Source organism: Hypanus sabinus, chromosome 13 (assembly GCF_030144855.1).
Source record: "Hypanus sabinus isolate sHypSab1 chromosome 13, sHypSab1.hap1, whole genome shotgun sequence".
In the NCBI taxonomy this organism is placed as follows: domain Eukaryota; kingdom Metazoa; phylum Chordata; class Chondrichthyes; order Myliobatiformes; family Dasyatidae; genus Hypanus; species Hypanus sabinus.
Window position 1 is genome coordinate 82,846,628 of NC_082718.1, and position 23,598 is coordinate 82,870,225.

Here is a 23,598-nt window from a genome sequence, read left to right on the forward strand (position 1 = left end):
TCTCCACTCAGCTAATGGGATTCACCTGCTGCTCACTCCAGACTCATTGCCTGCAGCCTATTTAGCCCCGTTTCTCATCCACAGTCCTTGGTCATTCATCTAACCAGCCTAGCATTCACTCTTCCTGCCTAAACTTTGTTGCCTGTTCTGTTTAGTTTCTGTTGTCTCTTGCTTTGTGGCCCCTTGTGGCTTGATATTTTGTGGTCTACTGTTAAAGTTATCGTTTACTGTTAACTTGTCTTCTCTGCTCAGCTTTTGGGTCAGGCCCCCTCTATATTTCCTAATAACAGACAAAGGAATGAGAAGAGAGAAAAAAAATGCCTTGGATCCCTTTGTTTTTCTTAACCCTAATGTCTCTGGTAGTCATCAATTGCTCATATCCCAATATCAGAGGAACCTCTCAATGTCTGTACTCAAATGTGTCAGGACCACCCCCCCATACCTTAATTTTTCACAAATGGTATGTTGCTTCCCTGGTGCCAGGGTCCGAGACATCTCAGATCGGGTGCAGGTTATTCTCGAGAGGGAGGGCAAGAATCCAGTTGTTGTGGTCCATGTAGGGACCAGTGACGTGGGTAGGATGAGTGAGAGGGTCCTGCGTAGGGAGTTCAGGGAGTTAGGTGCGAAGCTGAAGAGCAGGACCCCCAGGGTAACAATCTCAGGATTGCTACCTGTGCCACGTGCGAGTGAGGCAAAGAACAGAAAGATTACAAAGATTAATACGTGGCTGAGAGGATGGTGCAGGAGGGAGGGCTTCAGGTTTGTAGATAATTGGGCTTTGTTCCAGGGAAGGTGGGATCTGTTCCGATGGGATGGTTTACACCTGAACTGGAGCGGTACTAACATTCTTGCAGGGAAGTTTGCTAGTGCTTCTTGGGGGGGGGGGGGTTTAAACTAAATTTGCAGGGGGCAGGGATCCAGAATGTGAGAGAGGATAGCGAGAGGAAGAATAAAGGACAGGTGGGGACTACACGGTTCCGGAATATTAAGTGTTAATAGAGAAAGGTGAGGCGGAACAAGTGATAAGGAGGACACATGTACAAAGGGATGGTCTGACAGAACATGGAGTTAAATGTGTTGAAAGAATAAGTAAATTTAGGAAGGACAACAAAATTCTAGGGGCGTATAGCCCAATGGGAGTTCGGGGAGCTGGGTTAAGCACAATAGGCAGCGATTCAAACAGAGAGAGGAGAAATGGGCTAAAAATTCTATATCTGAATGCACAAAGTGTCGGAAATAAGGTGGATGAGCTTGAAGCCCAGGTGCGAATGGGTAACTATGATGTTGTTGGGATAACGGAGACATGGCTACAGGGAGATCAGACCTGAGAAATGAATGTTCAAGGGTATACGTGCTATTGTAGGGACAGAAATGTGGGCAGAGGGGGTGGGGTGGCCCTGTTGGTGAGGAATGAGATTCAGTCCTTTGCAAGGGGGGACATAGGGTCAGGAGAAGTAGAGTCTGTGTGGATAGAACTGAGGAACAGTAAGGGCAAAAGGACCCAAATGGGTGTTGTCTACAGGCCACCAAACAGTAGCATGGATATTGGGTGCAAGTTGAATAGGGAGTTAACATTGGCATGTGGCAAAGGTAATGTCGCAGTAGTTATGGGGGATTTCAACATGCAGGTGAACTGGGAGAATCAGGTTGGTGCTGGACCACAGGATAGGGAGTTTGTAGAGTGCCTACGGGATGCATTCTTGGAACAGCTTGTATGAGAGCCGACCAGGGACAAGACTATTCTGGATTTAGTGTTATGTAATGAACAGGATTTGATAAGCGATCTTGCAGTAAGGGAGCCATTAGGAGGTAGTGATCATAATATGATAAGTTTTTATCTGCAATTTGAGAAGGATAAGGGCAGCTCGGAGGTGTCAGTGTTGCAGTTGAAGAGGGGAAACTATGGAGCCATGAGGGAGGAGCTGGCCAAAGTTGACTGGACGGATAGCCTAGCAGAAAAGACAGTGGAACAGCAATGACAGGTATTCTTGGGAATAATGCACAAGGTGCAAAATCAGTTCATCCCCCAGAGAAGGAAGAATTCAAAGGGGGGAAAGGGGCCACAGTGGTTGACAAAGGAAGTCAGGGATTGCATAGCATTAAAAAGAAAAGTAAGTATGACAGAGCTAAGGTGAATGGGAGGACAGATGATTGGGAAGTTTTTAAGGAACAACAGAACTTAACTAAAAAGGCAATACGGGGAGAAAAAATGAGGTATGAACGCAAGCTAGCCAGGAATATAAAAGAAGATAGCAAAAGCTTTTTTTTAGGTATGTGAGGAGAAAGAAGATAGTTAAGAACAATGTTGGGCCCTTGAAGAATGAATTGGGTGAAATTGTTATGGGAAACAGAGAAATTGCAGAAGAATTTAATGAGTACTTTAGATCTGTTTTCACTAAGGAAGACACAAGCAACCTCCCGGATGTATGGATGGGCCAAGGACATAGGGTAACAGAGGAAATGAAACAGATTGACATTAGGAAGGAAACAGTGATGAGAAGACTGATGGGACTGAAGGCTGACAAATCCCCAGGTCCAAATGGTCTGCACCCTAGGGTACTAAAGGAGGTGGCCCTGGAAATTGCGGATGCATTGATAATCATTTTCCAATGTTCCTTAGATTCAGGATCAGTTCCTGAGGATTGGAGAATGGCTAATGTTATCCCACTTTTTAAGAAAGGAGGGAGGGAAAAAACAGAGAACTATCGACCTATCGGCCTGACATCGGTGGTGGGGAAGATGCTAGAGTCCATTATTAAGGATGAAATAGTGGCATATCTAGATTGCAGTGATAGGATTGGGCTGAGCCAGCATGGATTTACCAAGGGTAAATCACGCTTGACTAATCTGTTGGAGTTTTTCAAGGATGTAACCAGGAAGTTAGACGGGCGAGATCCAGTGGATGTAGTGTACCTTGATTTTCAGAAGGTATTTGATAAGGTCCCACATAGGAGATTGGTGGGTAAAATCAAAGCTCAGGGCATCGGGGGGAAGACATTGACATGGATAGCAAACTGGTTGGCAGATAGAAAGCAAAGGGTAGCGGTGAATGGGTGTTTCTCAGGATGGCAGGTGGTGACTAGTGGGGTGCCACAGGGCTCGGTATTGGGACCACAGCTGTTTACAATTTACGTCAACAATTTGGATGAAGGCATTGAAAATAATATCAGCAAATTTGGAAATTTGCACTGGGTGGCAGTGTGACATGTGATGAGGATGTTAGGAGAATTCAGGGTGACTTGGATAGGCTGGGTGAGTGGGCAGATACTTGGCAGATGGTGTTTAATGTGAGTAAGTGTGAGGTTATCCACTTTGGGAGTAAGAACAGGAAGGCAGATTATTATCTGAACGGTGTAGAGTTAGGTAAGGGAGAAATACAAAGAGATCTAGGAGTCCTTGTTCATCAGTCACTGAAGGTGAATGAGCAAGTGCAGCAGGCAGTGAAGAAGGCTAATGGAATGTTGGTCTTTATTACAAAGGGAATTGAGTACAAGAGCAAGGAAATCCTCTTGCATTTGTACAGGGCCCTGGTGAGACCACTCCTGGAATATTGTGTACAGTTTTGGTCTCCAGGGTTAAGGAAGGACATCCTGGCTGTAGAGGAAGTGCAGCGTAGATTCACGAGGTTAATTCTTGGGATGTCTGGACTTTCTTATGCAGAGAGGTTAGAGAGACTGGGCTTGTACACGCTGGAATTAAGGAGATTGAGAGGGGATCTGATTGAAACATATAAGATTATTAAGGGATTGGACAAGATAGAGGCAGGAAATATGTTCCAAATGCTGGGAGAGTCCAGTACCAGAGGGCATGGTTTAAGAATAAGGGGTAGGTCATTTAGGACAGAGTTAAGGAAAAACTTCTTCTCCCAGAGAGTTGTGGGAGTCTGGAATGCACTGCCTCGGAAGGTAGTGGAGGCCAATTCTCTGGATGCTTTCAAGAAGGAGCTAGATAGGTATCTTATGGATAAGGGAATCAAGGAATATGGGGAGAAGGCAGGAACCGGGTATTGATAGTAGTTGATTAGCCATGATCTCAAAATGGTGGTGCAGGCTCAAAGGGCCGAATGGTCTACTTCTGCACCTATTGTCTATTAAAACCCACAAAAGCTCAGACATTGGTGTAATATAAAATATTTTTGTCTTTCTTACCATGCATCATTTCGTTTTGTTAGGGCATCACCGTGTCGCGTCGCGGTTAGTGTGGCGCTATTACAGCTCGGGGCATTGGAACTCGGAGTTAGTTTCCAGCGTCTTCTGTAAGCAAGTTTGCACATTCCTTCACGTGTGCGTGGGGGGGGGGGGGTTCCTCTGGGTGCACCGGTTGCCTCCCACAGTCCAAAGACTTGCCTGTTAATGGGTTAATTGGCCATTGTAAATTGTCCTGTGATTAGGCTAGGGTTAAATAGGAAAAGTATATCGAAATCAGGGGCTCCCAACCTTTTTTATGCCATGGGCCAATACCATTAACCGGGGGGGGTCTGTGAACCCCAGGTTTCGGAACCCCTACTCTAAATAAACAAAATTTTAGTTACCATTGAGTGGCATCACAGACCCAAGCTCTTAAATTAGGTTACATTTTCCTGCAGTTCTTCTGGCTTTTCAGCAGGTATATCTGACAATTCTTAATACAGCACAGCTGAGTGCTCGAGGCACAGTTCTGTTTACAGGCTGGGCAACGAGCAAAATTCTAAAGAAAGCCGAGTTTCTGGAGGGGTGAAGTAATTCCTTCCCTTGTATTACTCATCATTCCCTCCTTTTAGAAGGAGGGGGAATTAAGTTCACTAGTGAAGTAATTCTGAAATACTCAACTGCAGGGTTCTTTCTATAACATAGTTGTGCATCTTTCTCAGCTGTTTCTTATTTATTCACCTAAAGAATTGCATGCTTGCTGTCATGTGATCCGGTTGCCATGGCATTTATTTTGTTGCTGTGAATTATGGTTAGATGCCTGATTGGAGGCTAAGCCTTTTTGAGGTGTCGATGGAGTTTCAGTTATTTGGCTTCAGAAATCTGCTCATTTAGAAAATCTCCCGTTTTAGCAAGCTATAAATACTGAATTTGCCATCTCCACATTTTTTTCTCAATCCTTTTGTTCACCAGTGTTTCTGTTTTGTGCTGTGGACTGAAAACCTTGAGGAACATTGACTCAAGACTTCAAGGAATGTTATCTCAGAAAGGCGGCACCCATCATTAAGGACCCCCACCCCCAGGACTGATGGTTGACGGGTAGTAACTGTTCTTGAGTCCTGAGGCACCTGTACCTTCTACCTGACGGCAGCAGAGAGAAAAGAGCATGGCCTGGGTGAGGATCTTTGATAATGGAAATGCTTTTCCATGGAAACATTTCATGTAGATGTGCTCAATGGTTGGGAGGGCCTTATCCATGATGCACTGGGCTGAATCCGCTACCCTTTGTAGGATTTTTATTTCAAAGGCATTGGTGTTCCCAAACCGTGTCTATCACATGCCATTAGCAGTAATATTGATGCGCCCATAACTTCCACTGTAACACTCCCAGAAATAACTTAATTCCCCTTCATTCTCCATAGCTCCACTCGAACCTGTTCTGATTTGTCATAACCCTCTTTGTAAAAGTCCCAGAATCAGAACCAGCTTTAATATCACCAGTGTGGGTGATGAAATTTGTTAACTTTGCAGCAGCAGTACATGGCATAACATGATTAATATAGAAAAAACTGTGAATTACAGTGAGTATATATATATATATATATGAAGAATAAAATAAAATAGAAATTAAAAAATAGTGTTTATGAGTTTATTAGCCATTCAGAAATTGGATGGCAGAGGGGAAGAAGCTGTTCCTGAATCATTGAGTGTGTGCCTTCAAGCTTTTGTACCCCCTCCCTGCTGGTAGCAATGAGATGTGGGCATGTCCTGGGTGATGGGGCTCCTTAATGATGGACACCGCCTTTTTGAGGCATCGCTCCTTGAAAATGTCCTGGATGTTTTGGAGTCTGGTGCCCATGAAATATTTATGAACCCTTGCCTTGACCCTCTGCTATTCATCTAAACCTTACAGTAACAATCAGTGAAAACCTACATCTCTCACTGTGACATTCTGAGCCGATGGTAATTCGCTTAGATACACCACAGCTGGCTCACTGTAACAGGCAGCGACGAGCCCACACAGTCTACTTGAAAACTTTCTGTGATGTTCACTTTTTTACCTGTTTACACTTCCTGTCTATTCCACCTCATGGATACACTTCATGTGACAGTGTCACATAGCCCACCTTTCTCACTGTCTAACTCATCGATTTACCCCACACTTCTGTGTAAACTCTGCATTACACCCTATTCTGTCCTTGTCCTTCTGATAATCCCTCTGTCACTGCAAGTCTCTGTTCTACCCATTAGACTCAATGATTTAAGGGCACAGTAGACCCAGGAAGGAAGCAAATGATATCCCATAAATTCAGTTTTTGAAAATGTTTTATTTTATTGCTGCTTCACTTTATATCTGCGACCTCCTCTTCACTAATGAGCTGCCAGAATTGAGTGTAATGACAAATGACATCTCTTTGAGTTACTTTTCTTTCTACCCTCGGCACTCTCCGAGAACATTACTCTCCTTCACATTTTTTTATATATCTGGGAAAATCCAGCTTTGATAATTAGTTGACAGAGCTTCATCTAAGCCCACAAAGAGCAACACACACAAAACGCTGGATGAACTCAGCTGGCCAGCCGGCATCTATGGAGAAGCATAAGCAGCCGACGCTTTGGGCTGAGACCCTTCTTCAAGGCTGGAAAGGGAATGGGAGCGACAGTGCAAGAAGGTTGGGGAGGAGGGGAGGAAGAAGTGCAAGGTGGAAGGTGTTAGGTGAAAGCAGGAGAGGGGGAGTGGTGAAGTAAAGAGCTGGGAAGTTGATTGGTAGAAGAGATAAAGGGCTGGAGAAGGGGGGGATCTGACAGGAGAGGACAGAAGACCGTGGAAGAAAGGGAAGGGGGAGGAGCACCAGAGGTAAGGAGATAGGTGAGAGAGGGAAATGTTGAAGAAGAGGAGGGAGGCCATTACCAGAAGTTTGAGAAACTGATGTTCATGCCATCACGTTGGAGGCTACCCAGGCGGAACTTAATGTATTGCACCAACCTGATTGTGATCTCATCCTGGCAGTAGAGGAGGCCATGGACTGAGATGTCAGAATGGGAATGGGAAGCAAAATTGAAATAGATGGCCACCAGGTGATCCTACTTTTTGTGGTAGATGGAGTGAAGGTGCTTGGCCAAGCGGTCTCCCAATCTTCATCCGGTCTCACTAATACACACGAGGCCACACTGGGCGCACCGGATACCCCAAGAGACTCGCAGGTGAGGTGTTGCGACCCTGAATGGTAGTGAGGGAGGAGGTGTGGGGGCAGGCATGGCACTTGTTCTGTTTGCAAGGAGAAGTACCAGGAGGGAGATCAATGGGGAAGGACGAGTGGACCAGGGAGTTGAGCAGGAAGGGACCTACCCCACAAACAGCTGTATGTTAGATGTTACTTCTGACATGCAATGGAGCCAGGTTTTGGAGAGAGAGTGCCAGTTGCACCTATCACTACTGACCAGCTAAGTTCCTCTGGCATGTTGAGTGTGTGGCTTTGGATTTCAGTATCTGCAGACTTTTTTGTGATACATATGTTCCTTCACGACAATCAACAACAACAAATTCCAGGCAGAGTCAAACACTGATTTTCAGATCTAACTCTATAATTCTCACTTTTGTACACGGGTAATGACCTCTGACCTAAAATGGTCATTGGAATCATGGTTATGATGTGGGCTTGTGATGGAGAGTGCTTGGTAAAATGCTTTCATTACATCTGAGCATTTACACACACACACGCACACACACACACACCCTTGTCATTGCGCTGAGAGTACTAACTTCAATGTTTTCTCCCATATATTCTCATAGCGGGCCCTAAACCAAGCTGATGCGCTGGGGTTGGCTTTATGGCGCCTGTCCCACCATACACAGCAGAATATTCAATTCTTTAATTTCTTTAATGATCTGTTGTTTGTGTACTGTATTTAAAGTAGATGCCTCTGTTTATTTTGTAATATGATTGTAACTACATTGTAGGTGCATCATATTCAAATTCATGTGTCGTCGCAAGTTAACTTTCTGGGTAATTAAAGATGATGTGTCTTAGTGCCTGAAAATGGCACTCTTGGTTCTCTGTGGGAGAGAGAAATCAGGCTTCCAGGCATTTACACTGTACAAAAGAGTACCGAACTATTATCGTGTTTGCTGGTGGGTATCTTTTTGTAAATATTGGCAGTTTTCACTAATTTTTGTAAGTTTGGGTTTTGGTGCTTCTCATAAGCACCCATTGCACTAAAGTGCGAAGAGAATCCAGTCATAAGCCACGTATCTAACAGGGACGTAGAAGGCAATCTCTTCGGAATCCTGACAATCTCTTTTAAAATGGAGCCTCTGGCACTTTCAGTGTTAGTGGGGCAGCCAGGCTCTCCGCCCACGTTCGGAGGCTATTCCTGCACTGCTAATGCCAGATGAGGGCACTGAAAATTGACCCTAAAGTGTGCAGATGCCGGAAGGTTTTTGTGTCAACGGTGGTCTTGCAAAGCTGGGGCGACCATGCGTTGACAATCCCATCCTGATCAGCTGGGGAGAGGAAGGAAAGCATGGTATGCCGCTGATGGCACTCACAGAAAGGGCAAAGAGTTTTCCCTTTTCTTTCTTCGGTGCTTCAGTGCAGCCCCATCTCAATTCCACAAAGCCTTTTTACTCAGGTACTGATGAGAAGCACTGCATTTTGAGGCACCCTTGACTTAGGGGCCCCTAAGGGCTGCAAATTTGTGTTGCTGGTAGACTAAAAGGAAAAGACGTTGTGTCTGAGTGTGAATTTGAATTCATTATCATTAAAAAATTGGCTGCAGACATCTGGATGCTTGCCCGAATTGTGCTCACTAGTTTTTCTCAGGGTAAAACTAAAGTATTTGCACTGCACTCTTGCAGCGGTTGCTGCTGTCAGTGGAGCATCTTTGGTGAGGTTTTAATTGCAGATGTTTGAAAGAAATGCAATGAAAGATAGAAATTAAATTTTGTGTTGCTTCCCTCAGAGAGGCCTCTGGTTTGTCTTGCTTCCCTCGGAGAGGCTGCTCTCCGAGGGACCGCTGATTCTTGAAACTCTTGGAGATGTTATCAGAATTCTGAGATTTAAGCATTGGACTGTAGTTCATATCGTCCTCTTTCAGTTCTATGTTTTTTTCATGTTCCCGCCCATTCTATCTTGATGCCAGCTGGTGGGCTGAGGGTTTGGGGGATCTGTTAGTTTTTGTGCAAGGAAGGGGTTGAGGGGATTTGTGAGTTTTTTTTTATTTTTCTTTCCGTGCGGAGGGATTGATGTCTTTCCTTCAACTTCTTCTATTGCTTTTTCTATTTCATGGCTATCTGGAGAAGACAAATCTCTGAGTTGTATTCTGCATACATACTTTGATAATAAATGAACCTTTGCAATTAAATTTAACCTAATCCACCCAGTGGTGAAACTGATGAGAATGGATGGTTTTCCAATTTTACTAAGGGAAACACAAGAGATAGAGCAGACACTAGAATGTGAAACCAGGAAATAAACTGCTGAAGAAACTCAGAGGGTCAAGCAGCATCTGTGGAGGCAAAGGGGTATTTGATATTTCACCTGTTACAGTCTTGACCTCTGCGGATGGACCTTGATCTGTTGAGACCCCCTCCCCCCCACAGGAGTTTATTTATACGAATTTCACCTGCCCTCAAAATCATTTTTGTTATGAATCACACCTGACTGCACTAGCTTCCAGGGTTTAGATGTTCTGACTCCCCGGGATATCGATAACTGGTGCGGCCCCTTTAAAGGCTCAGGCCTGCCCTGCTAATTGGTGCCATGTTTTGGTGCCAGGATTTTAATATTTAAAGAGCACCTGAACTGAGGTTTGGTGTTCAATTGTCAGCTGTCTTTGGATTCTCACCTAGCATCTAGTTGAGAGCCCTGCCCTTACTTCTGTCTTGTAGTGTCTCTCGATTCTCTTTGAATCCTCCAGCCTTGGGTCCTATCCATCCTCCCCTTGGTCTCTCTTCACAATTCTAGCTCATTGAAGTTGTTGCAATTGGGGAGTAAAAGTGTGGTTAGTGCACTTACACCAACATTTTGGCTGGAAGTTATTTTGCTGGAGCTTGCTGCTGCCTGACAGTGTTCCAGAACAGAACCTCGGTCCACTTGAATGTCAAACAGCACTTTTAGGAACTTTTGAAACCTAGATTCAATTCTTTTCTAAAAATAAGATAAAATACTCTAAAGGTAATTTCCATTGAGAAGGCAGCATTCAGTTCACATTTAATAGAAACTTTTTTCCAATGTACAATATTTATTTATTGAGGTACAGCTTGGAATTGGCCTTTCTGGCATGTCAAGTCATGCTGTCCACCAATCACCCAAATTAACCCTAGCCTAACCACGAGACAATTTACAGTGTCCAATTAACCTGCCACTGGTACATCTTTGGACTGTGGGAAGAAACCAGAGCACCCAGAGGAAACCCACGTGGTTACAAGAGGAACGTACAAACTCCTTACAGGCAGTGGTGGGAATTGAACTTGCATCAACTGTACTGCAAAGCGTTGTGCTAACCACTACTTTACTGTGCTGCCTATTAAATATCCCATTTAAGATTAATAGGACACTGCTAATTGCCTCCGTTTGTCAGTGAATGGGAATATGGGGGGGAATGGGAATTGATAAAATAAGATTACTGTGGGATTACTGTAAGTGGGCATGTGATGGATAGTGCAGACTGAATGGACTGAAGAGCCTTTCTCCATGTTAATGACCTTTGACTCTAAATTAGTGGATCCTCCATTGAGCTAAATAGCTACAAGTTTCCTCAAGTACGAAGACAGAAACAGATTTACGGTGGCATTTAGAGGTAATCTCTGGTTTAGGAAAGTCTGATTCTGGGCACCCCTACATACAAGCAAACTCCCATAATATTAGTAAAGTCAGACGCATGTACAAGAAAGGCTTAACTAGGTTTCCCTCTCAGAGTCAGAACCAGGTTTAATATCAATCGCAGATGTCGTGGAATTTGTTGTCTTTGTGACCACAATACGTATTAATAGAGAAAAAAGTGTGAATTACAGTGAATATATATAGTAGTTAAATTAAATAAGTAGTGCAAATATAAAATAAAGAAATATAAGTTAGTGTTGATGGGTTCAATGTCCATTCAGAAATTGGATGGCGGAGGGGAAGAACCTCTTTCTGAATTGTTGAGTGTGTGCCTTCAGGCTCCTGTACCTCCTTCCTGATGGTAGCAATGAGAACAGGGCATGTCCTGGGTGACTGGGGTGCTTGATGATGGACGCTGCCTTTTTGACACATTGCTCTTTGAAGATGTATTTGGATACTACGGAGGCTAGTGCCCTTGATGGAGCTAAGTTTACAAGTCTCTGCAGTTTACTTCGATCCTGTGTTGTAGGCCCCACATACCAGACAGTGGTGCAGCCGGTTAGAATGTTCTCCACAGTACATCTATAGAAGTAATTGTTCTTTCTATCAGTCTTAAGTGTCTTTGCAATACCGTGGAGGTATGGTTACCATATCAAGTGATTTTAGTATACTAGGACAAAATTAACTTATGGACGTCTGTTAAAATGGAACCCACTTGTTATCTGGGAAAGCCTGCAATATTCCGCTCAGCTTTGGGTAACGTGTGCTACTGAGTTGAAGTATGTTCGGCTGGTGCATGAGCCGCCAAACCGTGTACGATTGTCATGGTAGTATTGGGTGTTTCATCTTATGCCCAGCTTTACCACTGGCATTGGTGCCTTCTCAGAGTCTCAGAGTCTTGCTTTGACCCAGACAGAGTATGACCCATGGTCAGCTTTCTACCTTCAGCAGTCTGTTGTGTGGTTGGTGATCGAGGCTGGAAAACACTGTAATTTTTGCCTTCAGGCACTGTTTTGGACCACGACAACTTTTTTTGATTACCAGTAAAGTACACGGCTAACTTGTTTTATTCTGTCACCTTTGAAGGCTGACAGACATTTACCCTGGTAAGTAGCACAATGGGGGAACAGCAGGAAGGACTGGGAATGGTCAGTATGTTAAAATGCCTTATTGCAAAAAGTATTGGTTTTGTAATTCCAATAATAACTGCCCTAACAAATGAATTTAAACCCCCCTCTCTATCTTTACAGCTGTTTGAGTCCATCATGGTGGGGGGGGGGGGGGTGTGGGGTGTGTGTGTGTTGGAGGAAGAGAGAAGGGATAGGGAAAGGGACAGGTATTGGTTCCAAAATGGAAAGACAGGGATGAAAACTATGGGCAAGGGGAATTCCCAACACGAGTCCATTACTTCAAAGCAGGACCTGGAGGGTGACAGCTTTCTTAAATAGCCAGTGCCGTGGATCAGCATTGTTTCAGAAATAGGCCGAACAACCAAAAGACCCACCCACTAACCACAGCTACCACTGGTATCCATACTGCAACAGAATGTGTGGATCCCAGACTAACCTCAAAGGCCACCTGGGGGCCCACCAAATAACATCTTACTCAACTTGTCGGACCAAAGTTCAAAGTAAATTTATAACCAAGTACATTATGCCACCATATACAACACTGAGACTCATTTTCTTGCAGGTTTACTCAATAAATCCATAATAGAGTAATAACGGTAATAGAATCAGTGAAAGACCACACCATCTTGGGCATTCAACCAGTGTGCTAAAGACACAAACAGTGCTAATACAAAAAAAAAGAAATAATAACAAATAAGTAAGCAATAAGTATTGAGAGCATGAGATGAAAAGCCCTTGGAAGCTGAAGCCATAGGTCGAGGGAATGTTTTAGTGATGGGGCAAGTGAAGTTGAGTGACGTTATCCCTTTTGGTTCATGAGCCTGAAGGTTGAGTGATAATTACTGTTCCTAAAGCAGGTGGTGGGGGTTCTGAAACTAACTATTCCTGAACATGGTGGTGTGAGTCCTGGGGCACTTGTACCTTCTTCCTGCCATGACAGAACTGATCAAAGGTAAGTATAGCCAACAGTATAAACAACAAGGTCGCACAATAGTATTTTTTTCTGTGATAGGCGCAGAATAAAAATTAAGCAATCAATTTTTGGGGCATGAGTTACATGTGTAATTAAACACTCGGAGAAAAGGATCATTTACACTCCACAGACTGGGATAGTGTTACGCTGTTCCACAGATAGAATCAGCTGGGCTTCTGATATCTTCTTCAGTTGCGGTTAGCGGATGGGGTTTGTTACTTGTTAAATGTTTATTCAGCAGGGAAAGAGTTAGCCTCTCTATAACTTAAAAAAAAATGCTTGAAGTTTCTTTAGGTTTGGCATTTGCAGTGGAACTCTGCGGAGTATCCGTTGATTCTGTAGGGTAAAGTGTCCGGTCTGTCCATACCGGGAGTGTGAAGGAGTGCTTTAAGGCGTGTGTGGGCATTTGTGCTGTGTCTAGGAGTCACTGAGGCATCCCAGGTAAAATTATGAAGCAAGAAACTCGGTATCTTGAACTGTTGTACATAATGAGAGGCACTGGTGGTGGGAGAGTGTTGTTTGGAGGAAATCAAACATTCTAATCATCCTTTTATCCCGAGATGCAAAATAAAATTAAAAAAAACATAAACGAAGTTTCCCAGACCACTGGGTCTGGTTACATTGCTTCTGGTAACTGTTCTGTGCTCATTAGGTATGAAGTATCTTCATCCAAGTCTAACTCCTTTGGGAATTTAGCATTCATTTCATTAGATGTCGACTTCCCAACGGATTCTCTGTTAGACCCATAATTTACTGTATTGCCCTTGGCTAGAGAATACTGCAGATGCTTAAATGTGAGGAAATTTTACTGGGACTTGGGCTGTTCCCTAATTTATTGGGAAGAACTTGGAGTTTTTGAAAAAAAATCAAATGCTTTCACTATTATCTTGGAAGAGGTTATAATTTAAAAGTGAAGAGTGTTAATAATGCTAGTTTATTGCCTGTAGTTGGCTAGTTTGGTAGTGATTTTTTGCAAGCTTTTGGTCAGCAATCTCACACTGTTACTTATTGCTCCAGTAACGATGCAAGGCACTGCTTTTGCTTGAATTATCGTTGTGTGGATAACAATTCTGCCTCATGGGCAAATGCACTGCTTGCACAAGACCATAAGACATTGGTGCAGAATCAGGCCATTAGGCCCATTGAGCCTGCTCCAGCACTTGATCATGGCTGATCCATTTCCCTCTCAACCCCATTCTCCTGCCTTCTCCCTGTAATCTTCCATGCCCTGACTTATCAGGAATCTATCAGCCTCTGCCTTAAGTACACAATGATCTGACCTCCACAGCTACCTGTGGCAATGAATTCCACAGATTCACCACCCCCTGGCTAAATGAATTCCTCATCGTTTCCATTCTAAATGTAAGTCCTGCTATTCTGAGGTTGTGCCCTCTGGTCCATGACTCCCCCACAGAAGGAAACATCCTCTCCACTAGGCCTTTCAATGTTCAGAATCAGAATCAGGTTTAATATCACCAGCATGTGTAATAGGAAATAAACTGTGAAGTACAGTAAATATATGTGTGTGTTTATATATATATATATATATATATGTTAAATAGTTAAATAAGTCATTCTAAAAAATAAGAAGTGAGGTGATTTGATGTTCATGGCAAAGGAAGGAGCTGTTCCTGAATCACTGAGGGAATGCTTTCAGGCTCCAGTATGATGGTAGCAATTTGATAGGTTTCAGTTAGATCCCCCTCACTCTTCTAAATTCCAGCATACAGCGTTCGTTTAGAATCAATAGAACTGTCCTGCTTCATGTACAAAACCAATCTCGAGTTGGGCCAAGCAATCAGATAGACCCCGAAGAAGGTTCTCGGCCCAAAACATCGGCTGTTCATTCTTCTCCATAGATGCTGTCCGACCTGCTGAGTTCTGCCAACATTTTGGGTTTGTTCTGATGGAATTCCCACACTTGTTATCATGTTTCAGTTCTTGAGTGGTTCATTGAAGTATACAAACCATACTAATGTAAGGAAGACAAGTGTGAGAGGAAATCTCATTTTCTGACAGCAGATGGCAACAAAATTGCCATTGCTGGCCCAGCCTTTTTACGCAAGTGGAAGGACACCCTTTAAGCCAGAATTGGCTGCTTTTGATCTATGGTTTCTTCATAAAGTAGAACTTAGGAGTGGATTACTAAAAGTTGTCTTGTAGTGCAGTTAGAGGTTGGCAAGTATGATGTTGTGGGCATCATTGAGTTGTTGCTGATAGAAGATTATACTGTAGTTGGGAGCTTAACATCCAAGGAAACACATTATATTGAATGGACAGGCAGCCCAGCAGAGATGGTAGCATGGCACTATCGGTAAAAAATGAAGTTATTAGAATGAGATGACCTAGGATCAGGAGGTGTAGAATCCTTGTGGGTAAAGTTAAGGAACTGCAAGGTTAAAAAGACCCTGATGGGAGTTATTTATAGGCCTCCAAACAGTAGCCAGGATGTGGTTACAAATTATAGTAGAGATAGAAAATGCATGTCAAAAGGGCAATGTTATGATAGTTATGGGGATTTCAAGATGTAGGTAAATTGGGAAAATCAGGTTGGTGCTTATTTTCGATCCCAAGAAATGAGAATTTGTGGAATGCCTATCAGATGGTTTTTTAGAGCAGCTTGTGGTTGAGACCATTAGGGGATCAGCTATTTTGGATTGGGTGTTGTGTAAAGAACTGCATTTGTTTAGGGAGCTTAAGGTAAAGGAACTCTTACGAGGTAGTGTTCATAACATTGCAGAATTCACCCTGAAATGCGAGGGAGAGCAGAAAAGGCTGGAGTTTCTGGGAGAAATTCAGAAGGCTCAGGATAGATACATTCTGAAGATGAAGAAAAATTCTAAATGGAGGATAAAGTAACAATGGCTGACAAGGGAAGTCAAAAATGGCATAAAAGCTAAAGAGAGAGCATACAATATTGTAAAAATTAGTGTGAAGTTAGAGGATTGGGAAGCTTTTAAAGTCAACAGAAGCCATTTATAAGTGGAGTGAAAGGATGAACTATGAAGGGAAACTAGCCAATAAAATAAAACAGAACACCCAACAATTTTCTCAGATATAAAAAGAGTAAAAGACAGACAAAAGTCGATATCAAACTGCTGGAAAATGATGTTGGAGAGGCAGTAATGGGGACAAAGAAATGATGGATGAACCTAATAAATATTTACCTGCAGTCTTCACTGTGGAAGATAATAGAAGTTTGTTGGAAGTTTGAGAGCGTCAGGGAACAGAAGTGAGTGAAGGTGCTATTGCTAAGGGGAAGGTGCTTGGGAAGCTGAAAGGTCTGAGGGTAGATAAGTCACCTGGAACAGATGGACTACACCCCAGGGTCCTAAAAGAGGTAGCTGAAGAGATTGTGGAAACATTAGTAATAATCTTTGAAGAATCACTAGCTTTTGGCATAGTTCTGGAGGACTGGAAAATTGCAAATTTCACTCCACTCTTAAAGAAGGGAGGGAGGGAGAAGAAAGGAAATTATAGGCTAGTTAGCCTGAACTTAGTGGTTGCTAAGACATTGGAGTCGATTGTTAAAGATGAGATATCAGGGTCCTTGGAGGTACATGGTAAAATAAGACAAAGTGGGCATGATTTCCTTAAGGGACAATCTTGTCTGACAAACCTGTTAAAATTCTTTGAGGAAATGACAAACAGTATAGACAAAGGAAAATTGATAGATGTTCTGTACTTAGATTTTCAGAAGGTCTTTGACAAGGTGCCACACATGAGGCTTCCTAGCAAGATAAGAGCCCATGGTATTACAGGAAAGATACTAGCATGGATAGGGCATTGGCTGATTGGCAGGAGGCAAAGAGTGAGAATAAAGCAAGCCTTTTCTGATTGGGTTCTGGTGACTAGTGGTGGTCTGCAGGGGTTCGTGTTGTGATTGCTTATTTTTGTTGTATGTCAATGGGTTTATGGCCAAGTTTGCAGATGATACAAAGCTAGGTGGAGGGACAAGTAGTTTTGAGGAAGGAAGATGGTACACACACAAATTGCTGGTAGAATGAAGCATGCCAGGCAGCATCTATGCAAAAGAGTACAGTTGATGTTTTGGGCTTAGACTCTTCAGCAGGACTGGAGAAAAAAATGAAGAGTAGAGTTAAAAGGGGGAGGGGTGAGGGGGAGGGAGAAACACAACATGATAGGTGAAGTCTCAAGGGGGGAGAGGTAAAGTAAAGAGCTGGGAAGTTGATTGGTGAAAGAGATACAGGACTGCAGAAGTGGGAATCTAATAGGAGAGGACAGAAGGCCATGGAAGAAAGAAATGGGGGGAGAAGCACCTGAGGGAAGTGGTGGGCAGGCAAGGAGATAAAGTGAGAGAGGGAGTGGGGAATGGTGAAGGGGGGGGGGTTGTCCATTAAGAAGGACTTAGACAGATTGGGAGATTAGGCAAAGAAGTAGCAGATAAAATACAGTCTCGGGACGTGTATGGTCATGCATTTTGTTAGAAGAAATAAAAGTGTAGATTATTTTCTAAATGGAGAGATAATTCAAAAATTTGAGGTGAAAAGGGACTTGGGAGTCCTTGTACAGGATTCCCTGAAAGTTAACTTGCAAGTTGATTTGGTGATGAAGAAGGCTAATGCAGTGTTAGTGATCATTTAGTGAGGGCTAGAGGGGCCTCACTTGGGGTATTGTGAGCAGTTTGGGCCCCTTATCTAAGAAAGGATGTGCTGATATTGGAGAGGGTTCACAGAAATGATTCTGGGAATGAAAGTCTTATCATGAAAAGAGCTTTTGATGGCTCTGGGCCTGTACTTGCTGGAATTTAGAAGAATGAGAGGGGGATCTCATTGAAACCTATCGAATGTTGAATGGTGTAGATAGAGTGGATGTGGAAAGGATGTTTCCTATGGAGGAGGAGTCTAGAATCAGAGAACATGGCTTCAGAACAGAGGGATATCCATTTAGAATGGAGATGAGTAGGAATCTCTTTAACCAGAGGGGTTGTGAATCTGTGAAATTCATTGCTGTAGGTGGTTTGGAGGCCAAATCTGTGGGTGTATTTAAGGTGGAGGTTGATGGTTTCTTGATAAATCAAGTCAAGACATGAAAGGTTACGGGGAGAAGGCAGGAGAATGTGGTTGAGAGTGAAATGGATCAGCCATGATCAAATGGTGGAGCAGATTTGATGGGCTGAAATGCCTAATTCTGTTCCAATGTCTTACGGTGTTTTGGAAAGTTTTGAACAACATTCAATAAATTCTGTTCACCAAACAACGAGCTTCACAAAGAGAAGCAGATGAACATTACTACAGTTATAATTCACCAAGCTGTGCTCCCTCTTGTGACAACATTTTTGATTGGTTTGATGATATATTGGAAGCTTTATTTAGTGAATTTGGAGGAGCAGGCTGGAGAATGAAGGCACCACACAAGCAGTATCAGATACAGATTGCTCACATCTGTCCTCGTCCATGACCCTGCAGCTCGAAGCACAGCCAATCGGGAATGTTGCATTCAGACCACTATGCAGAAAACCACATCCTGAAGACCCTGATCAGTCAATGGAGGGACATCTTTTGACATCTTCCTATCTTCAGTACAGGCTTATGTCAAGCATTTCAATGAAAAATTGTTAAGCTCTGCCAGTAATCTCATTACGTTTTCAATGGGAACCAGCAAGCACCACGAAAGAAGATGCACTCTTAATATACGGTCAGATTTCCACGAGTACTGGGTGAAATTTTGTGTGCTCATATGCCCTAGACAGTTTCTATCTCCCCTTGCAAACTGATTCAAGAATAGAAAATATGACATGCAGGTCCATGAATATTTATTACCCTCTATACCAACAGAGAAATTCAGTTTTCTGATTGCCTCATCCATAGTCAGTGGGGTGACTTTCAGTTTGCAAGGGAAAAGTTCTATCCATGCAGGGGTTCCCAACCTGAGTCGTCAAACCCTTGGTTAATGGTCGGGGTCCATGGCATAAACAAGGTTGGGAACACCTGTATCGATCCATCATCACTGATGTTGGAAATGCCCAGAGTGGCAGTGCTCAGTAAGAACTCTGTGATTGACAGCTACTGAAATCAGTGGCTTGATTGGTCTTGTGGTCTTGATCTGAAACTTAGTTGTTCACTTCCTTCCTCAGATACTGCCTGACCCTCTGAGTTCCTCTAGCGTAGAGGTTCCCAACCGTTTTTATGCCATGGACCCTTACCATTAACCAAGGGTTCATGGATACCAGGTCAGGAACCCCTGATCTAGCAGTTTGTGTTTGCTGGTATACCCATCCTGCTGAAGAAAGCTTCAATATAGAAAATAAGGCTAGAAATATCTAGCCTTATTTTATTATGTTATTGATTTATTTTTGAAGACATGTTAATCTACATTTAATGGGTGTGGAGACACAGTTTGTAATTAGTTTCTTGGAATGGATTGCAAATTGAAAAATCAAATGGTTACCCAAAGACCTAAAAAAAGAAAGATGTGGCTGTATCATGCTCAGTTACTGGGTTAATTCTGAAGTTTCTTCACTGTTATTGTCGTCGACAAACATACAGCAGCTTTAGTGGTTTATCTCCTTACATACTTACTTATTGCCTGTTACGCCGCTGGCATTTAGGGCAGCAATGAAGGTCTCCATCTCTGGTGGTGATCAGGGTTTCTTTCATCACGTCAGTAGCTTCCTCTCGGTTTTCACTCCTGTCAGTCATGCAAGCCCTGGGTGGAGACTCAGGAACGCCATCGCACTCAGATGTAGAAGAATTCTTCATTGCTGTTTCCATAACGATTTTGTTTTACCAGTCAGGGTTGTTAGCCTTGTGTTAAACACCTGAACCTGGATGATTGGTAGACCATATTTTGTCTAGCCCTTACCCTTTGACCTCTTTGTCATGTGCTACCCTAACAAGAGACAATGCATAAAACCCTGACTCCGAGCCATTCAGAGATGCAACTCTCCAAACCACGACAAGTCTGTGGTCCTCTTGGAGGGTTTTATCTTCATCCACTAGATAATATTAGATCTCCCACTTATAGCAGAAACCTCCTCATTACCTGGTTTCTGTCAGGGCATCCAATCTTTATGGAAAAGGAGCTGATTTGTTTCTAGTCATATTTTTCAGTGGTGGGGCTTGAGCCTCGGCTGATCCAGTTTACCCCACCATTGTTTGCGTCTTCACAGCTCCCTTACTTTTTACTCCAAGGCAGCCAACCTCCAATCTTAAGGCTGTACATATTTGTGCATGATTTATGAAGGGACAATTATTTTCATAAAAGTTTATCGAGACACAGTGTAGGACAGGCCCTTCTGGCTCCTTCAAGCCATGCTGCCCAGCATCCCAACAATTTACAATGACAAATTAACCCACCAAATGGTACACTTTTGGACTATGGGAGGAAACCAGACTACCTGGAGGAAACCCACACAGTCATAGGGAGAACATACACCTCCTTACAGGCAGCGGCAGGAATTGAAACTGGGTTGGCAGTATTGCAAAGTGTTCTGCTAACCACTATGCTACCATGCCACTATCAAAACCACTTCTTTCTCTTCAAGCTATACATCTTTCTGACTTGGAAAAAGATCTGTCTTCCTTCACTGTTACTGGATACAATTCCTGGAGCTCTCTCCCTAACAGTATTGTGTGTACACCGACTCATCAGTGACTGCAGGGGATCAAGGGGGCAGTTTACCACCATCTTCCCAGGGTATGTAAGGGATGGGCAACTAAATGCTGGCACAGCCTATGAAGCCCACACCCTTTCAGTCAATAAATACAACCCCTCAATTAGAGAACCTCTCAGCCTTCTTAGCTTAATGGAATACAAGTAAATTTTGTGCAGTCTCTCCTTGTACCATAACCATCTTGGGCCTTGTATCATTCAGGTGAATCTGAGCTGTGCACGCCCCCCAAGACAATCCATCCTCACTAGTGGCTGAAGCTGCACTGGCCTGTGATCATGACTTTGCAACACTGAAACAGCAGATCCTCACTTTTTTATTGTAGCCCTGTTGTGATAAAGAACAAACTTCGACTTGACTTTGTGATACTTTTGTTTACAGATGCTCTTACAAACCACAGAAATCCCTCTGCTCCAGTGTTTCTAGCCACTCAACATTAATAAAATATTCCAATTTTACTTCTTGGATCGCTTGACTCCATCTCCTGCAGCTTTGCGCGTTCAGGATCTGTTTAATGCTGCTTTGAAAGTTGCTGCTCACGTCCAACCAACTTACTGTAGCATCTATTGCAAAATAAATCTTAAGGAGGATACTGTGCCACAATACTCCCTTGTATAACACTCCCTTGTTTTGTATATTGAATAAAGTTCAAGGTAAAATTTATTATCAGAGTACATACATGTCACCACATACAACCTTGAGATTCTTTTACCTGCGTGCATATTCAGCAAATTTATAGAATGGTAACTTTAAACAGGATCAATAAAAGAGCAAGAGCACAAAAGATAACAAGCTGTGCAAATGCAAATATAAATAAATAGCAATAAACAATGGGAGCATGAAATAACATGATGAAGAGTCTTTAAGGTGAGATCGTTGGTTGTGGTAACATCTCAATAGATGAGTGTGGTTATTTCCTTTTGCTCAAGAGACTGATATGATATAGATTTCACCATTGTAAATTAGGGCAGCAATGAAGGTCCTCCAAATCTGGCAGTGTTCAGGGCTTCCTCTCGGTTTCCAATCATGCAAGTCCTGGGTGGAGACTCAGGAACACCATTGCACTCAGATGTAGAAGGATTTTTCATTGTTGTTTCTGTAACAATTTTGGTTTACCAGCCAGAGTTGTTAGCCTTGAGATGAGTCCCTGAAACTGGAGGATTGGTGGACCACTCTTCATTTGGCCTCTACCCTTTGACCTGTCTGGCATGGGTGACCCTGCCAAGAGCCAAAGCAGAAAGCCCTGACTCCAGCCAACATACCTCTCTGGGTCATTGAGGCATGCAAACCTGTTGGAGGATTATGTAGAGTACTGTGCTACAACACATCCATTCATTCCACTCCTGCCTATTGTAAAGGAAATGCAACACCATTCCCCTCTACCACACATCCATCCATCGCACTCCCTCAATAAAATTTCCATTTCCTTCTATATCACTGCTTTTCAGTACCAATTCCCTTCTTATCACACTTGTCCATGGCAATTTCCCCTATAACACTTTGCACTCCATAAAAGTGTTCTACTTATAACTTACCAATTTTATTGCATGTAAAAATGAAGAAAATATTACACTTGCCTGGCTAAGAACAAGTTCACAGACCATTGCTTTCTTCCTCCTGTAGTCAATAATCAGCTCTCTTGTTTTGCTGACGTTTAGTGAGAGTTTGTCGATGTGGCATTATTCGACCAGATTTTCAATCTCTCTTCTATATGCCGATTTGTCAGCACCTTTCATTTAAGACTATAGACCACAAGACATAGGAGCCGAATTAGGCAATTTGGCCCATCGAGTCTGCTCCACCATTCCATCATGGCTAATTAATTATCCCTGTCAAGCCATTCCTCTGCCTTCTTCCTGCAGGCTTTGATGTTCTGATTAATCAAGAACTTCTGCCTTAAATATACCTAATGAGCTGGCCTGCCTGCGCAGCCGTCTGAGCCAAATGAATTCCATAGATTCACCATCCTCCCCCAAAGTAAGTTTTCCTCACCTCTGGTCTGAATGGACGTCCCTGAATTCTGAGGCTGTGCCTTTGGATCCTAGACCCCATAACGAGAAGAAACGTCCTCTCCTTGTCCACTCTGTCCAGGCCTTTCAATCCACTCTGTCTTGGCTAGCACCAGTGGTTTCATCAGCAAATTTAAATATAACATTGGAGTTGTACTTACCACACAATTGTAGTTACACCAATCACACCAGGTCACACCGGATAACTTATGACATAACTCTTAGTATCCCTACTGCAGTCGTTGACAGCAGTGTCCCACTCTCTTGTCTAACTTATGTATATCTCACACCACATAATTAATATTCTTCAGTGAACCATGGTGATCTGTTACATACAAGGAGGGGATTTGCTACATTATGTCTATGCTGTTTGAAAACAGACTATATGCTATTCCCATTTCAGTGATCTCAGTCCCTAACCTTACCAGCAATGGCTTGTTAGATGCTGGTCTGCAACAATTTAAATTTATTTGATGAGGGAGCTTTTCTCCATTATCTTTCATGCAGTGAATTCAGTGGAGGAAAATATTACATTTCTGTAAAAACTCTTTTCGATAAAACTGAAGTCTCTGCTCTATGGTCAACACAAAGTACACTGCAGTTGCTGTGGTCAAATCAAGACGTACAAAAAAGCTGTATGAACTCAGCAGGTCGGGCAGCATCTGTTGAAAGAAGCAGTCAACGTTTGGTTTTGGTTTTCCAACCTCCCCCCACCTTCTTTATAGGGCTTCTGCCCACTCCTTCTTTAGTCCTGATGAAGGGTCTCGACCCGAAACGTTGACTGCTTTTTTCAACAGATGCTGCCCAACCTGCTGAGTTCATCCAGCCTTTTTGTACGTCTTGATCTGCTCCATGGTTATTGTCTTCTTTGTTGACTAGATTGAGGGGGGTGGGGTCTGTTG

General features: G+C 43.1%; 1 protein-coding gene across 4 annotated transcripts in view; it reads left to right on the forward strand.

Annotated features, from left to right (window-relative positions):
• Positions 1 to 23,598, forward strand: part of mn1b (meningioma 1b) — a 184,865-nt gene that overhangs the window by 139,557 nt on the left and 21,710 nt on the right. Inside the window, exon 2 of one of the 4 annotated variants that reach the window (XM_059988059.1) lies at positions 5,100 to 5,206. The exons of the other annotated variants lie outside the window; for them this stretch is intronic. Coding sequence (XP_059844042.1) covers positions 5,100 to 5,125 — 26 coding nt within the window. The 3' untranslated portion in view covers positions 5,126 to 5,206. Of the gene's footprint in view, positions 1 to 5,099; positions 5,207 to 23,598 lie in introns of those variants that run through there. 4 annotated transcript variants of the gene reach the window in all.